The sequence below is a fragment of the Xenopus tropicalis genome, chromosome 2 (genome assembly GCF_000004195.4).
Source record: "Xenopus tropicalis strain Nigerian chromosome 2, UCB_Xtro_10.0, whole genome shotgun sequence".
NCBI classification, from domain to species: Eukaryota; Metazoa; Chordata; class Amphibia; order Anura; family Pipidae; genus Xenopus; species Xenopus tropicalis.
In genome coordinates, this window is record NC_030678.2 from 146,869,304 (window position 1) to 146,887,633 (window position 18,330).

Here is an 18,330-nt window from a genome sequence, read left to right on the forward strand (position 1 = left end):
CAGCTGGTAAATTTGCACTAAAGCGGTAACCCAACTACATTAACTTTCAGAATTCTTCCTGTGCCTGGCTGAACAAAGGTATTCACTGACTGGTTGCTATGGGTTACTGCCCAGGTGCAAATTTGCCCATTTTTAGTTAAAGAGCCCCAGTGTGTAACTGCATAGCTGGGATCAGAATGAGATTCAAATGGCCTTAGGGCTCTGGCACACGGGGGAGATTAGTCGCCCGTTTAGCAGAGGCAATTCTCGGTATTGTCTATGGCAGGGTATTTTCTGGAGTTTAGTAGCCTTGAAAAGTAGCTGCTACTAGTAGCCCAGTGTGTCTTCACCCTAAGGGCTCTGGCACACGGGGGAGATTAGTCGCCCGCGATTAACTCCCTGTTCGCGGGCGACTAATCTCCCCGAGTTGCCTACCCCTGCCATCCCACCGGCGAACATGTAAGTCGCCGGCGGGATGGCAGACGCGGCGGTGCGATTTCGCGCAAGACTTGCGAGTCTTTTTCGGCGATTCCCTGAAATTGCCCCGCCGCGTCTGCCATCCCGCCGGCGACTTACATGTTCGCCGGTGGGATGGCAGGGGTAGGCAACTCGGGGAGATTAGTCGCCCGCGAACAGGGAGTTAATCGCGGGCGACTAAGATGTTATAAAAGAAAGAAGAACCCATTATTGGTGCAGATTTAGAATTCCTTGACCCCTGGCTGTGACTATAGCAGATATGTACTGAGGAAGGAATAGCTACAAACAATGGCAGAATGGCTGGAATAACAGTCCCGTGTATCTCCCTCCCTTTCCCTTATATTTACGTAAGCACTTCTCTGATTTCTCTCCATACTAGGAGACTGGCTGCTATTGCAATGACGTGTGACTGGGTAATGAGGCTGCTGATTCCCACATGTACTCACGTGGCTCTACAGGAGAGCTGAGAGAAGCATTGCCATAGTATGAAATGCCTGGCTGGGCCATGAACAGGGTTGGACACAGGGGCGCCTTGTGCAGCTTGGAGAGCATTTGATCACGGCCCACAGTATCAGAAATACATTCATTTAGTAGATATTTTAGTATTTACATCAGGATATTCAAGTCTTTGTCCCACCAGCTGTAGCTGAACTACAACTCCAATATTGCCACCAACAGCTGAGGGTTGCAGAAGATGGATGGTCTTAGGCTAGACTTAAGGATCAGGTTAGCAAGCATTTGGGGACAAACTGGGATGATCTGAACAACTGGATCAAGAGAGAGATCTAGAGAGACCTGTCAGGAGAGGGCCTTATCAATGTTCTGAAGCAGTTCTTGCCTAACAGGGTTTTCTTACCTCCCCAATAGCTATGTGCCCAATTGGCAGGCCATCTGGTGGTCCCTAGACTGACTCTCCACTTTTTATAAGCTCACGTATGGCCACCATTCATTGCAGTTCCAGTCTTTGCGCGAGGATAAATATGTTCTGGTGATATCGACGTGGTTCCTCGGTGACATGTTTTGTTTGTAATTTCACTTGACATGCTGCTTCTCGCCTTTGCTCCTCCTGTGTTTATTTCCATTATTCCAGTTTGCTTAAACAACCCAGGTTCTATTGTGTTCCATTTCCCTCGTCTCCTCCCTTATATGAAGACTTTACATTCCTGCTGTTTATTATTCCGCCCTCCCAGAGGCGCATGCTAAGAACATTTGGTTTGGAGGCAGCTGCTACATTACCCCTGTGCCCCATGGGACCTGTCCTACTAACCCCCCACCCCCATTCATACTACTGGCACAGAGCTCTGTGATCCTTGGCAGAAAGGCCATGCATATTTATATTGGTTCCACCTACTGCTTTGTGCCCTGGAATAATTTTATCCTCTTCATTTAGTTACATCTCTTCATTTTCTGTGCCTTTCAGGTCCTTTGGGGTGGTTCTTTGGGAGCTGTTGACAGGAGAGATCCCTTATAAGGATGTGGATTCCTCTGCCATAATTTGGGGGGTGGGCAGCAATAGCCTGCACCTCCCTGTGCCATCCAGTTGTCCAGACGGATTCAAACTGCTGCTAAGGCAGTGCTGGTAAGTGCAGGGACACAGGGACCAACTGTTTCTAATGAGATAGGATGGGCATTCACAAGTTCACCCTAATGTCAGTTTTGGGCTATCATTTGTAGCTCGTTGTCACTAGGGCATATATACTAAACCCCAAATCATGCTATTTACAAATATGCATCTACATCAAATAATGAACTCTTAAATTTCACCCATTAATAAATTAGCCTCTAAAAATCCCATAGGAATGAACTGAGAGCGGCAGAATTTTACTTTGGTGACCTTATTTCACACCTAATAAATCTGCCCTTTAACATTGCTACCTAACCCCTTTAACATCAGAAACTTAGAGGGGCATATTTATTAAAGGAGAAGGAAAGATACAATCACTGGGGAGTGCCAAAAGTTAGGCTCCCCCAGCAATCACGTACCTTTTACCCCTGGTGCTCCTATTAGGAGAAAATTGCCCCAGCCCGGGGTAACTGCGAGCCAGCGATCCTCTTCCACCAACTTATTTTGGTCTCTAGAAAAGGTGGGATGTGACTCCTCAATTTGATTTCTACGTTTGTTACATATCAATTTAGGGACAGCAAGCCAAGAAATCGGCCATCTTTTCGACAAATTCTGTGTCACTTAGATATTGCTTCGGCTGATGTACTGTCCACCCCCCAGGAGACCTACTTCAAATCCCAGGTGAGATACACTACATCTCTCATAATTGGTAGCCAACTATTGACTAGCTAAAGATACTGGGAGTTGTAGTTCACTTAAAGCTGGGAGATGGATAGCACTGCATTAAATGGATGTTATTGTTATTTTGTGTTCTTCACTTACATATAAAATATGTTTCTATGGGTTACTAGCAATGACAGTGATCAGTATAGTTTGTTTGTATGGAGGGGAATGTTCACATAATGATGGGGTGCATGCCATACAAGTATAAAGCCACTGCTACTGGGTAAATTTAGTGCCTTTTATTTAGTGTGTGTTTCTGGCTACTAATGAAACTGATGTTGGTGTGTGAGGGTGCAAGGGATGTTTAACTGGGCAAAGATAGGTGTAAAAGTGCTGTATGGCAATGCGTGATACTTTGGTTCCATATAACTAAAGGCTTAATACAAGGAGATGTTAGTTTGTGCCACTGCCAGTTGATGCCCCACTATCTCTGTGTGTGCTCTGCCCCAGGTGGAGTGGCGAGATGAGGTTCGGTTACATTTTGAGAAAATCAAGTCAGAAGGAACGTGTCTGCAGCGTTTGGAGGAGGAGCTGATAACACGGCGCCGTGAGGAGCTAAGGTGGGGGCCCTTACATGCTGGCATGATTAGTGCTGAGGCCTTTCACTTTCTTGAGCGCTGTTCTTTTTCCCAGGCTTTTCTGAGACTCCTGTTGCAACACCTGAGGCCCTCCAGTTGTACGACAACTACCACCATCACTGGTGGGGAATTCTGAGAATGAGTTTTAACAGCTGGAGGGTCTTGTGTTTATATCCTTTGTGATTAGCAATATTCATATTTATTCATATTGTTTTCTGTCTGACTGTCATCTAGCCATAAAATACTTATCATCCCTAAGGAATGGCGTATGCCTAATGCGTTGTGCTCTTCACAGGCATGCCCTGGATATTCGAGAGCACTATGAGCGCAAGTTGCAGAGAGCAAACACACTGTATGTGGAGCTGAACTCACTCATGCTGCAGCTGGAGCTGAAGGAGAAGGAGCTGCTCAGGTGGGTGCATGGGGAGTAATATTTATTGAGGCTCTGCAAGGTGTAGGAGGACGTTTGATTGGTCACTGAGCTACCTGCTTTTGATGGGTGTTGTAGTTTAGCAACAAGTGGAGAAATGCAGATGTGGCCTTGAGAGAAGAGAGAGGCCTGTGCAGATCATTGGCTCATTTTAGAATCGCAGCTTTATGATATTACTAAGGTTATTGTATATCTGAGGGAAACTGCAAAGGCGACACATGCAGGCAATGCAGGAAGGATAAAACATAAAATAAATACAGAAATTGGGGCTATTTAGCTTGCGGCCCCCCAGCTGTTGGTCAGCTATCCTACGTGCAAGGTTTGTGTTCATTAGCCAGACCCTCTTGTTGGCCAAGACTGAATTCCTGTTGCATTTGCCAAGCATAAAATAGAACTGCATTTTCCTTTTTTCAGGAGAGAGCAAATATTGGAAAAGAAATATCCCGCCATACTGCGCCAGCAACCTCGTCCCTCCAGTACGGTGGAGAAACTTATCAAGAAGCGGAATGTACCCCAGAAATTATCCCCGCATGGAAAAAGGTGGTGCCATGTTCTTTTTCTACCTTCTATTACACACAATTGCTTCTCTCATTTTGCTTGATAGCAAGAACCCAAGGGCATTTTTGGAAAATGTGTTATCATTGGGGTGAATGGAGTTAACTAACATTTATAACTGGAAAGAGTGAATTTTGTTGCCCAAGTTACTGCCATTTTATATTTCCATGCAGATTTTCATTGTGTGGAACCATACACCGGTTGCTAGGGTCCCACATACCCTAGAAACCATGCAGTGATTTGCATGGCAGACTGGAAGATGAAAAGGGGAAGGCAGATGAATAATTAAAAATAATAACATTAAAAATTGAATCTAATACAGGATCTGGTGTCTGCATGTCTCTGACCCATTTTGGAGTACCCAAGTCACTGCTATGTTATATTTTGTCTTCCATGCAAGGTTCCATTGTGTAGATCCATACACTGGTTGCTAGGGTACCATGTACCCCAGAAACCACACAGTGATTTGAATGGCAGACTGAAAGATGAAATGGGAAAACAGATAACTACTGCTAGTCCATTACAGGATCTGGGGTCTGCGGGCCTGCATGTTTCTTACCAAACAGAATTTTTACATTTTGGGCTGTAGAAAAGTAGAATAGAAAGGCAAACAAGTTTTCCCAAAAAATAAAAACAAGGCTAATCGCAATTTTCCTCAGGATATTAATGTGTACATCTAAGTAAATGCAATTTAAGGTAAACTACCCCTTTAGAATTATGAAAGTTCTCCTAAATTCACCTTCATATTCATAATTTCTATTTTAGGCCAGACATTTTGAAATCTGAAGTCCTGCTACCAAAAGTAGACTCTGTCTTGTCACCATCTACCCCTACTGGTTGCCAGAAACTCCCACCATCCCCTGGAAGGGGCCGTCGTGGAAAGCCACGGTACCGCAAAGCAAAGGACATGGTCAACTTAAGAGCTGCAGTTACCCCTGAGCCCACCCCGCAAAGCCAGCCTCCTGCTCGTGATCCGCATCCTCTGTCTTCCTCAAGCCCCGACCTGTTATGTACCCCTCTGGAGGCCGAGGCCCGTAGGGGGAGCCAGAGTGCAGAGTCTTCCCCTGTTCGGTCTTTGCCTGGTCCTCCAAGCCCAGACTCCCCCTCAGGACGGGCAGCAGGGAGCAGAGCAGCCAGGGGAGGGCAGCACCTCACACCATCAGCCAGGCTGTACAGAGCTGCTGTAACAAGGAGTCAGGTACCTGCTACAGTGCATTTGTGTTTGTTTGTGTTATTAAGCCAACATGTGTGTAATGTGTGCAATAGCAGTACTGCAGTCATCACCTGTGGCGCCCAGTATTTCTACTTGCAAGGCTTCCCCAGTGTGTGAAAAGACCCAAGGATATCATCTGTGTATTAGCTGACACTATTCAATAACAGATGCCAGTGACCATACATTCACTCCATTGCTTCTAGCCATCGATTCCCCATTCTTCCAGCAGTGGTGTCTCATTCACTGAGATTAATGGTGTGCCTCCATGAACAATACCTGGATACCCGAGGGGCAGATTGGGGTTCAGGTTGTGTCAATACTACTTGTGTGGGGAAATATTCTAAAGCACTTGTCCAAAATCGCTTGTTTTTTTTAAATTTTGTCTCCAAAAGATGTTTAATATAACTTCTGTCATTCTGACATATTTTGTTGTTTGTTGAGGATAGGGATAACTGGCAGTGGTTACATGTCCTGCATCTGTCTCTTAGAAACGAGGGCTGTCCTCAGAAGAGGAAGAGGGGGAAGTTGACAGTGAGTTGGAGATGGAGAGAAGACAGAGGTGAGCGAACGTGTTCCACTGCTGTTGCCTTTGCCATGTAGCACATACGCAGGGGGCTAGGGGATGCACACAGTGAGGGACAAGAAGAACAGCACAGCTGGCATTTTGCAGAGAGATACACAAGATACATCAGTTAATATATTGATATATATGATATTTGATGTAATAATGTTTGTTCCCCTGCTGATCTGGCTGACTACTCTGAGACTCAACTAAAATGTAACAGTAGCCCTCAGCCTGCCTTTAGCCTGCATCCTCCAAACCCCGCAATCCCCTGCACATGTGATGTCAATAAGAAAAGGATCATCACAGTGCAATGCATTATGGGTTATGTAGTTCCTGCATTGTAACATCAATGTTTTAGTCCCTTCTTCCCTGCCAGGATTTCAAATGATGCAGAAAGAGAAGAATTGTTTTGCAGCTGGATTTCAGCATATATAAAAATGGTATATATTTATACTCTATGAAGGAACAGATTACAGTGACAGGTATATTAGGGGTTTCTGTGTTGTGTTGGGACCTTTAGCAAATTTTGGTTTGGTTTCCAGAGTTCCCCTTTAAATGAAAGGCATATTATAAAGCATATTGCTGTATATTGAGAGACTTTTTAGGCGTAGGATCCCAAGCCTTGGCAATTCAACCTATTGGGCCCAACTGGACCTCACACCCTGCATCTTTCAAAGTGCTTGTTACAATATCACAAGATAAGAAATTCTTGTGGGCAGTAGTGTGCCATGAACTGCTGGGGGCCTGACTATGGCATGGAATGCTGTGGGCCAGACTTTGCCATGGAATGCTGGGGGCCAGACTATGTCATGGAATGCTGGGGGCCAGACTTTGCCATGGAATGATGAGGACCAGGTTATGTCATGGAATGCTGGGGCCAGACTATGGCATGGAATGCTGGGGGCCAGACTGTGTCATGGAATGGTGAGGACCAGGTTATGTCATGGAATGCTAGGGGCCAGTGGAACAAGGAATTGATGTGAACAGGCAGAGTTACAGCATTAGTTAGTAGGAAAGAGGGCAAGGCAGGTACCATATTCCTGCCCAACTCCAGAGCCCCTGGGACCTGCAATCAAGCAAGACTCAATCTAGCCCCCAACTCAACAGTCCAGATTGGGGCCCACAGTTGATAAGACCAGCCCTAGATGGAGCCATTTTGTGTTTATTTATTGTACAGGCTTATGAGTGTCAGGATTTAACATTGTTTTCATATATAATCCTTTCTCTTCTAAGACAACTGCAGGCAGTTCATTGCTATTATAATTTCCTGTCTCTGGATTTGAGAGTAGTTATGCTGCCCCCTGCTGGTCATGAATTCCAATACCAATCCCTGAGCAGTCATAATTTCTATTTAATAGAAGTACCATTTAATTACATGTGCTTGGGCATTGTGCATTTATCTCAGTACAGAAACCTTTGCGTACAGTATAAAAAGCAGCATCTGTACCAGGCAAATAAGAATAAATGGGCTTTATTTTGTATTGCAAGGATTCCGATCTCATGTTATTAGCTGCTCTCTCACGCAGTGGTGGTGTGACTTGCAGGTGGCCGACAGGGATGTCCCAGAATCAGTCACCAAGTTCGGAAAACCTGTCAGACGGGGAAGAAGGGAACACTACCGACCCCTCTCACAGTGTCACCCCTGATGTGCTGAGCACTAACACAGACGAACGCCCCGATGATCGATCAGAGGATCTGGTGTCCCAAAGCTCTGAGCCCCCACTGGATCTTCTCACCCAATCCGATGGACTCTCAGAGAAGGAGGCAGTTATCCAGAAAGTGAAAACACAGCTGAGCAATGAGCAGACTGCAGGAGAGGTGAGATATTTGGGTGCAGCTTACACTGTACCTTTATGGCAACCACAATGCTGTTGTTATTGGTTCCTTTAGAGAATATTTCATCCAGTATGACAGCTCTCCCTCTGTCTGGTACCAGAACCATGTATAATGCACATGGAAAGTATTCTGAAACCCTCTTCTAATTTGTATGTAAAACAGAGGAAGGAAACCCAATTTCAGTCCATTTTAATAGAGTACCCAGGCATGATGGCCCACTGAGTTTTATAGCACAGTGAGGGCAGCTGCCCATTGGTTAACATTTGCCTGTCTCTTCTTTACCACAGAATGTTGTGCTGTATGACGATTCTGACTGTGACAGCGCTGAACTTGACCATTCGCTCTCTGCAACAACCTCATGATGCCACTGCAGATATACCTCCCGACTGTATATAGAGGAAATATTTATATAAATATTATCTATAAATATAATACATAATATGTGAATAGACTGAGCCACACCTATTTCCCTTTATCAGGGATCGGCAACTTGTAGCTTTCCAGCTGCTGTTAACATACGTATGGTCGTAGATTGCTGGGTATTGTAGTTCAGTAGCAGCCAGTGAGCCACGGGTTGCGGATCTCTGCTCTATATCCTTCCTCACCCATCACCACCCATGCACCCTACACATACCATCCCTTCACATCTAGCTGGGGATGAAATATGGAAGCACTGGAAGCCTGCACCCCAAAGATGAAGGATCTAACAAAATAAAAGTAGCCCCATGGCTGCCACTGAAACCTTCCATACACTGGCAGCCAAGGAGTTAATGAGCACAAAGTGAAATGTTCTCCCCTTTCTATGTAGAACCTCATTGCATGGTATTTATGATCTCACTATGCATGGACAGAATAACCCCCATTTAAATGCCTGGTGGGCATCCAGTGCATGGCAAGCAAATTGCAACATTGTCTACCAGAGATGAAAAATTACAATCTTTTCCAAGGTACCCGGGGGCGACAGTTGCTTCGGTGTCATGAAACTGTTAATGTGCGGTGATCTCCTTGCCTGTCGGAGGCCTGCAACACATTGCCAAGTAACTTCTGCCAAAGGATGGGTGACAGCTTCTCGGGCAGACAAGTGCTCAGTGGAGTCCAAGGCACTGAGTGCAAGCTGTGCAGAACACTTCATGGAGCAATACTTTTCAGGGAGTCCTTGCAAGAAAGGGATGGAAAGGCGGCGCTCCGCCAGTCACTCCTGCAGTTATCTGTCTGTTCTTCATGGTGCTATGCCCTGTGGCTCTGCCTTTATATTCCTTAGGGTAATGGATCTGTAGGGCACATTTAGTAGCAGGGGGTGAACTAAATTCTCATCTGGTTCTGAACTCTTGGACTTGTCTATCTGCAGCGGCGTATGGCAACGTGTTCTAGGCATTTGTGGTGGCCAGGGGTTAAACAGAGGAGGGATAACACAGAAATGATCTATAAAAGTATATAAATATATAAGAATAGGTCATATTTCTTTATATATTGAGTATTCCAAAGCAGGTTCTGTATTGATCCATTCTCTAATACAGGAGCAGTACAATCCAATGTTACACTTAAATAGGTGATTGTGTGTCCCTTTGTCTTGTCCCTTTGCTATAGTTTGCTAGAGAGCCAGCATTGGCAACTGAATGGCTTTAGATGTTGCTGAATTCCAGCTCGTTGTTGAACAATATCTGACGGGCCACCCCCAGTTGCCCATGCTGGTTATAGAGCCCAAGGACCCAAAATAAAGGAAACACTGGCAGAAATATCTTATTTTTCAATGGCATTAATGTTGTAGAATTGTGAGGTGAGCTACCATGCAGTGCTAATTGTGCTTTGGCAGCTGTGTGGCTGAGGGTACATCACTTTTAACAGATCTATAGGAGCAAGGCCAGATCTGTAGCTCTCGCTGTACTCACAGTTTATGACCTTATGTAAGCTATTTGTTAAGACACTGCACATGCTAAGCACAGACATGTCAGGTGCCCATAAAGTAACAGGGGTGCAGGGAGTGTGGGGGCACAGGGCTGAACAGGTTGCAGTGTCTTGACATATAGTGTTTCAGTGCACTGCAGCCTGTGTTTTGTAGAGAAGTAGGGCTTCTCTGCCATGGGGCCCAAGTAATGGAAGTCAGGTCCCAAAGAAGTGGAAGTCAGGGCCCAACCTGGACTCTAAATAAGTTGAAATCTGCAGGATAATTCATAAGTGCTTGTACTTACTGAAACTATAGTATATATGACTGCCAGGGTCATATTTTCTTATATATGTAGCTTACTTTATAACTGAGGAGGCCTTGAACAATGTTGAACTGTAGAGAAGTAGGGACTCAGTCACAGAGGGCTTGGAAACATTTTATCTGATTGTTATCATAAATTGATCCAGATTTGCTTTTCTCTTCTGCCTTACATGGCATTCCAATGTAAAGAACATCCATGCCTGGGCTTGTGGTGCCATGGGTGTGCCAGGTTACTGATACTTGTGAATCATCAGCAAGCTGAGCAGACTTTTCCACTGTAATGTTTTCACTTCTCTCTGTCAATATAACCTAAGGTCTTGCTGTATTCATTGTGCCAGAGGCCAAGGGATACAAGGTCCTCCCCTCCATGGAGCCAACATTATAAGTCCTCAGTGTATTGTGCCAACTAAGTAGATTGGGGCCCTGCTGAAAAAAAAAATTGTGCTCACTTATATAACATGCTTGACCATGCCTCTGATCCACCCAGGACCACAGCTTGTTCCAACCAACAATGGCAGCCTTGCTTGTGCCCAATGTATTGTGCAGCTGGGTCTGTCCAGCATTGTTATATCCGGCACAAAGCATGATGGGGGAACAACCATAACTGTATAACATACTATGTCACTCAGATGTTTCCTTTATTTTGCTAGTTACCTGTATAACCAGTGGATCTGTATGTCGGCTAATTGTTGCTTATTGCCCAGCTGGACTATAACACTGGTCACGGCCATGGCACCCATTCCTACAGACAGTGAGCATCAAGTAAGTTCAAAGCCTAATTATTATGACGCTGGGACATGAGGAATGAGAATAGATATTGCATTATAGGACCCAATGACATTATCAAGGCAGCAAACTGCGTAGGGTAATATGGGAAGAGCAGGCTGCCCTTGGTGGAATGCTTGCTGCTAAATGGATGGGAATAGGGAATGGTTAATTGACTTACTATAATGTTTCATTACAAAACAAAGAAAGCACTTACACAGATAAGGCCTTGTGTGCATTCAATGCGCGCTGAACTTTATCTCCCAGCTGCATCTGATGCCCAGCGTTGGCACAGTTACAATATTCCCAGCACCCCCAGCTTAAGATTTAGTTCCAAATACTGATGTTTAGTCCAAATGTCATCAAATTGTGATGCCACCACCATAATCCATAGGCAATATATAAAAGAGTAAAGAAAGACAAAACCGGACTTTAAAATAATTGTACTTTCCATACATACTGCTTTTCGGATCACATACCAGGGCACATATATTTTATATGATACTCCCGTGTTAAACCTTTAGTTCTCAGTTTGATACAATATCCACCTGGATATTGGGTCAAACCACAGCTTTGTCCTTTACCAGGAAGCGTACAGACCAAAGAAGAGTTGTTATATTACAGAAAATACAGATAAAGGCCAAGTATTACCAATATTACTTGCTATATTGGTGGTTCGGAATTCACACAGCAGAAAAAACAGGGAGTATTGTGAATTCTCCCTAGGATTTGAACTGGGAGCAGTACTCTGCCTCGGCTATATCTGCCAACGCGCCCATTTCAAAAATCAAAAGTTTTGACTATGCTGTAATATGCCCAAATCTACCCACTTCCTAAGAAGCCACACCCCTTTCCAGCTAAAAAAGCAGGCCTGCCCCTTGGAGGTAACTGCGGGTATTCCCCGCTATTTCTTGCCTCTCTGACAGATATAAGACAAACTGCCCATTATTTCATATTCTATACCCATTATATATATCTGACTGAAACCAAGAGGGGTGAGAGATATTTACAAGATGAATAGAGGCATTATTCTTACTGTATGGTACATATAGTTGATCACTCAGGCATAGGTAGATGTCCAGCAAATGTCCTCTAACTGATGGCATTGTGTGCAATGAAAGGCCTTATATCATTATACAATATTTTAAGTACCCCTTAAAGCAAGAATGTTAGACCTGTGAATTCCACCTGTCCACCTCAACAGCTGGATATTGGCATTGGCCCCTTAACACTGGCTAGGAACTGCAGTATCATTTGAGAATGGTACAGCCCTCAGTGCAAGTTAGACATTAGCTGCTTCTCTAGGTAAGGACTGCTTTAAACTAACAATCAGAGAGAGGCCCTTTAGTGGCATCAATAAAAATCACTGTATATTTATATATTTCACATGCAGTGATATTGATCTTCTCTGTTGTTTGATAACACCTAGGAAAAGCAATAGGCACAGGGATAGTGTTTTGGGTGTTAGAGGCATAGCTATGGACCAATCCGTGCCGACCCAGAATCCCTCATTGGTGTAATGTCATATAGGCAATGGATTAAGGACTAGGGGTAACTCCTTCTCTTGGAAATAATAGGGTGGCTATGGCATCAGACTGGAGAAGTATGGAACATTTACATGTGGGTTCGCCTCATCCACAGTGTGGTACAGGAAAATCCCTCTTGGGGTTCATGGGAAGAGAAGTATACTCAGTAGCATAGACGGGAACCTTGAATAGTGATTTGATATTGTTGTAGACACTGATAAATTGTAATTTGGGGCCCATCTTGCCAAAGAAGTAGTTACCACTCCATAATGATATATAGTATAGTATATATGTAAATGATAGTGATGGACCCAGAATGTGGTGCAGTACAATCAGTTGACCAACCCACATGGCATGTTTCTAGTTGTTGGCCAGAGGTTAGTTAAACCACGCTCCAGGGTGCCAGGACCTATCTGCTGTATATGGGTTTCTTTTTCTCAGGGCTGGAGTAGTAATGGCTCCATGGTGATGTGCATTTGGTTCTGATGAGAGAATCAATATCCTTAGATCCTGCCATCTTTAGCTAGGGATCACCTCTCTAGGATTTGGGGGAAAGGTATAGTGTCTCCAGCATGAAGTGCAGTATGGACCCTCTAATGAAGACTTTATATAAGGGATGCTGTAATTGTTCACTACACTACATTCCGATCTGTACTGTCCACTTCTGTTTCCTATCTGCTGATTGATAAGCTTTGCCTTGAACTGTTGCAACCATTTGTACTGCTTAAGGGACAAGTAACAGCAGCCCAAACCCCACATCTTCAATATTCAATACACTGGCCATAAGGCTGAACTCTTGAGGTGTTCCACATGCAGTGCTGCTCCCTACCAGACCGGTGCATCTTAGTGTGTATGTATTGCAAAATCAGCAGGACCCTGGGCTAAATGCCACAAATACTACGTATAACCTATTAAAAAGATGAGCATTTTGTAAAGAAATCACTCGACTCTTGTGTATTTATTTTAACACATTTCTGACTCCCAAGTGCAGCCCAACAAGATGTTATAGAACTACAAATCCCACCTCCGCTGTGTAGGAACCATCAGTACAAGACTGAAGTTAGGAAAAGATGTCGGCCAGAACCATCTGGGAAATAATAATTTGGCTGGGGTGAGGACAGTCACTATTACGCCTTATTTCTATAGCACTACAGAGTTTATTATTCCCTGGCCTGGTGGTGCTTAAGCTGGCCATACACGTGGCGATCTGACGGTCACATGAAACATCGTCAGATCCGCCACACACCATTCAGGGCTGAATCGGCAGGTAAGGAGGTAGAAACAATAGGATTTCTACCTCCTTCTGCCGATTCAGCGCTGAAGGGAGATTTTGGTCAGGCGCCTTCTATGGCGCCCGATCAAAATTTTCAAACTGGTCCGATCGGCGAGTCGGCCGATATCAGCAGCTTCCTGCGATATCGGTCGACTCGCCGACATACCATACACGCACCGAATATTGTATGAAAAGGGGTTTCGTACGATATTATCGGTGCGTGTATGGCCAGCTTTAGTCTTTAGTGCTTGTGTATTGAGAGTCTTCGGTTCATAAATCTTTAAATTAAAGATGTAACTTCAGCTGCAGGCTGATACAGAGAATCTCCTCATAAAATAGTATCTGCACCCTGGTTCTTACTTCGAAAATGTCCTTAGACCTATGAGGTTGCAGTCAGATATATTTTCTCACCCTAAACCGAATCATCCCTCTGGAGCCCTAAGGGGGCATCCGGAGTTTGGAAGCCTTAGCACGATCAGCAATTCTCTGGCAACAACTTTTAGGCTTAATAGAAGGGTGCTGCTAGCTTTGAGGCTACTGGGAGCAACATTCAAGGGGTTGGGGAACAACATGTTGCTGGTCAGGGATCACTGGTCTAGAGCTTCCCGGATAACAGCTCCCATACGAGTACAAGCATTGTACAACTGTAACAAACATGGCCCACTGCTCACAAATCTCCATTCTTGTATTTTTGATTCTGAAAAAATCTGTTTGCGAGCACAGGAAAGCCAGGTGAAAGGACTTCCCTTTAACAGGAGGTGAGTTGTAACGACTATGTATTTTCCATGCAGGTTTTTATCAGCCTAACGCGTGTTGGGAAGAGATAATACACTGCTCAAAAAAATAAAGGGAACACAAAAATAAGACATCCTAGATCTGAATGAATTAAATATTCTTATTAAATACTTCGTTCTTTACATAGTTGAATGTGCTGACAACAAAATCACACAAAAATTATCAATGGAAATAAAATGTATCAACCCATGGAGGTCTGGATTTGGAGTCACACTCAAAATTAAATTAAAAAATAACACTACAGGCTGATCCAACTTTGATGTAATGTCCTTAAAACAAGTCAAAATGAGGCTCAGTTCTGTATGACCTCCCTACAACGCCTGGGCATGCTCCTGATGAGGTGGCGGATGGTCTCCTGAGGGATCTCCTCCCAGACCTGGACTAAAGCATCCACCAACTCCTGGACAGTCTGTGTTGCAACGTGGTGTTGTTGGATGGAGCGAGACATGATGTCCCAGATGTGCTCAGGATTCAGGTCTGGGGAACGGGCGGGCCAGTCCATAGCATCAATGCCTTCGTCTTTCAGGAACTGCTGACACACTCCAGCGCCACATGAGGTCTAGGAGGAACCCAGGGCTAACCTCACCAGCATATGGTCTCACAACGGGTCTGAGGATCTCATCTCGGTACCTAATGGCAGTCAGGCTACCTATGGCAAGCACATAGAGGGCTGTGCGGCCCCCCAAAGAAATGCCACCCCACACCATTACTGACCCACTGCCAAACCGGTCATGCTGGAGGATGTTGCAGGCAGCAGAATGTTCTCCAGACTGTGTCAAGTCTGTCACATGTGCTCAGTGTGAACCTGCTTTCCTCTGTAAAGAGCACAGGGCGCCAGTGGCGAATTTGCCAATCTTGGTGTTCTCTGGCAAATGCCAAACGTCCTGCATGGTGTTGAGCTGTAAACACAACCCCCCCCCACCTGTGGACATCAGATCCTCATACCACCCTCATGGAGTCGGATTCTCACCGTTTGAGCAGACAACATGCACATTGGTGGCCCGCTGGGGGTCATTTTGCAGGACTCCTCCTGTTCCTCCTCGCACAAAGGCAGAGGTAGCAGGCAGTCCTGCCACTGGGTTGTTGCCCACCTATGGCCTCCTCCACATCTCCTGATGTACTGGCCTGTCTCCCGGTAGCGCCTCCATTCTCTGGACACCACGCTGACAGACACAGCAAACCTTCTTGCCACATCTTGCATTGATGTGCCATCCTGGATGCACTGCACTACCTGAGCCATTTGTGTGGGTTGTAGACTGTCTCATGCTACCACTAGAGTGAAAGCACCGCCAGCATTCAAAAGTGACCAAAACATCAGCCAGAAAGCATAGGAACTGCGAAGTGATCTGTGGTCACCACCTGCAGAACCACTCCTTTATTGGGAATGTCTTGCTAATTTCCACCTGTTGTCTATTCCATTTGCACAACTGCATGTGAAATTGATTGTGCCTGCACCCGAATGAATGGGATACGCTCTGGTGCAGGCACATGTAGCCGATATACGCATGAAAACGCGAGACTTTGCATTCTCTCGCGTTTTCATGCGTATATCGGCTACATGTGCCTGCACCCGAGCGTATCCCATTCATTCGGGTGCAGGCACAATTAGCAGGCGTAGGGCTGATTTTTCGGCAAGCGTTTTTCCGCTTGCCGAAAAAATCAGCCCTACGCCGCGTGTGGCATCAGCCTAAGTGGACAGTTTAATTTCACAGAAGTGTGCTTGACTTGGAGTTAAATTGTGTTAAGTGTTCCCTTTATTTTTTTTGAGCAGTGTATATATTTTTAACATCAAACACAAAAATATATAGAATATTTGAGCAGACTGGTGGCCATGAAGAACCCCTCTGAGGGCCTCATCTGGACAGGCCTGCTCTGTCTGTACAGACTATAAACTATATGATCATGAAGGTTCCATTTTACAAATGAAATAAATCTGTTGGAAATATCATGCTTAGCAGACTACCATGTTCAGTTTCAGCAATACATCTTCTTAATGTGTGCCAACTTCCCAGGACATTTCTAAACTGAGCAGCAGATAGAAACACTCCATGTGCCCATGCTCATTTAAACCCAGCTGTTTGTTTCTTATACATTGCTATGGCCGCTTAGCACATGTACAAAGCTACACTACAGGTGTCTATGCCCATACCAACCACCTGTTCATTTAATCACATCTTCGCAATTGAAAAGGGAATCTAGAGACTGGTACGCCTATTAATACTCTAACTTGTTAAATAGTCCCAAATAGAGTTGGTACAATAAGAAAACACTACATACAGGCCTGTGTGCAACTTATAGATATAAGACTAGCTTCTTGTTCTGCCAAACTTCCTTCCTTTAGGGACCTTGCATACAGGTGTTTTGCTAACCTTCAGTGGAGGCACAAGAAATTCACTGCAGGAGAATTCAGGGAGAGGAGTGGGGTGGGGGGGAATCCTATTTTACAGACTGACCTTAGCCAGTATGTATGACAAGCTACCAATGGACACTTGATCACTTCCACACATTATATCGTAGTTAAAATACTCAAGATTAATGAATTGCCTGTAAATTATATCCAATAAATTACACAAATGGAGCTCAGTGATGTCAATGATAATTGGAGCTTAGTTAGGTCATTTCTGGCACATGACTCCCATGTTGCAAAATATCAGAAGTCACCTTGAAGTTCCATGACCCGTATAAAAGCATTCAGCTTTTTGCCTTGTACCTTTATGGCCTGAACTTTACTTTATATTTTTCAACATGGGGTACATTAGTCACTATATTACCCCAACGCAAGTAATGACGGGCATAGCGCATTAGCAAAACGGCCAACAGAACAGGGCCATTATGATAACATTTATAAAGGGCCAACATATTCTGCAATGCTGTACAATAAATACATGGCACACAGCTCTATGTGCCAAAACCACCAATACAAGAGTTAGTGAGTCCTGCCCAAGAGTTTACAATCCAAAATGAGAAAGGATACGAGACAGGTTGTGAAGATGGGCAAGATTAGTAGTTGGCAAGGAAAGATATGCGACATTGAGCATTAAGTTTAGCCCCATAAAGTGTAAACTGAAACCAAGGTAGATGAGGGTAAGCATCTTTACAGAAATGTTTAAAATCTCTTTTGAAAGCAAAAGTATTGGGAGAAAGCCAGACAGAAAGCGGTGGAGAAATTCCAGAAGGGGTGCAGCCCTTGCATAGTCAAATGAAGAGTTAATGAGAGGGGAGTTGAGGAGCAGGCCAGTAGGAGCATAAGAAGCAGTAGAGTTATGAATGGCCTTGAATGTCAGGGTTATTAGTTTGTTTTATTCTAAAAAGTAGTAGAGGCCAGTACAGAGACTGGCATGGCAGAGGAAAAGTGGTTGCCGAGGTATATGAGCCTAATGGCAATATTAATTATGGACTAGTTACCGTTTTCGGAGTAAGGCCAGTTAAGAGTTGGCACAATGTGTGGATAAGAATCATAATGGCATTTTCAGTGATAAAATGCTTCTATTTTGTAGACAATTCTTATTGACTGGACATGGAGTGAATGATAACCCCAAGATATAGGGCCTGAGAAGCTGTACAGATAATATATCCGATATTATAGGTGTTAATGGGGGGAGAACACAGGCAGGTATTCCTCTCTAGCATGTGGAAATGTACAGCACTCCTATAACTAGCAAAGCCTGACATAGAAAGCTGAGCAAAGCAAAAGATAACACCTCATCAGTTTTAAATATGTAATTTTATTTAAACTGTATATATTTAGTAACAGAAAACTGTACAGCACCAATTCTGCATAAAAATTTAAAGATTTCAAAACAAAATTTGGGATGCCATCCCTTTAAAGAGACCGACATTGTTCC

General features: G+C 44.4%; 1 protein-coding gene across 5 annotated transcripts in view; it reads left to right on the top strand.

Annotated features, from left to right (window-relative positions):
- Nucleotides 1-13,356, top strand: part of map3k12 (mitogen-activated protein kinase kinase kinase 12) — a 58,177-nt gene extending 44,821 nt beyond the window's left edge. For 4 of the 5 annotated variants that reach the window (XM_004911944.4, XM_031897198.1, XM_031897197.1 and 1 more), the window contains exons 6-14: nucleotides 1,877-2,035; nucleotides 2,593-2,701; nucleotides 3,194-3,303; nucleotides 3,617-3,733; nucleotides 4,166-4,291; nucleotides 5,072-5,504; nucleotides 6,008-6,078; nucleotides 7,611-7,902; nucleotides 8,208-13,356. In XM_004911944.4, the coding sequence (XP_004912001.1) occupies nucleotides 1,877-2,035; nucleotides 2,593-2,701; nucleotides 3,194-3,303; nucleotides 3,617-3,733; nucleotides 4,166-4,291; nucleotides 5,072-5,504; nucleotides 6,008-6,078; nucleotides 7,611-7,902; nucleotides 8,208-8,282 (1,492 nt within the window). In that variant the 3' untranslated portion in view covers nucleotides 8,283-13,356. The remainder of the gene's footprint in view (nucleotides 1-1,876; nucleotides 2,036-2,592; nucleotides 2,702-3,193; nucleotides 3,304-3,616; nucleotides 3,734-4,165; nucleotides 4,292-5,071; nucleotides 5,505-6,007; nucleotides 6,079-7,610; nucleotides 7,903-8,207) is intronic. The other variant, XM_002936651.4, reaches the window with a different exon arrangement.
- The last annotated feature ends 4,974 nt before the right edge of the window (nucleotides 13,357-18,330 follow it).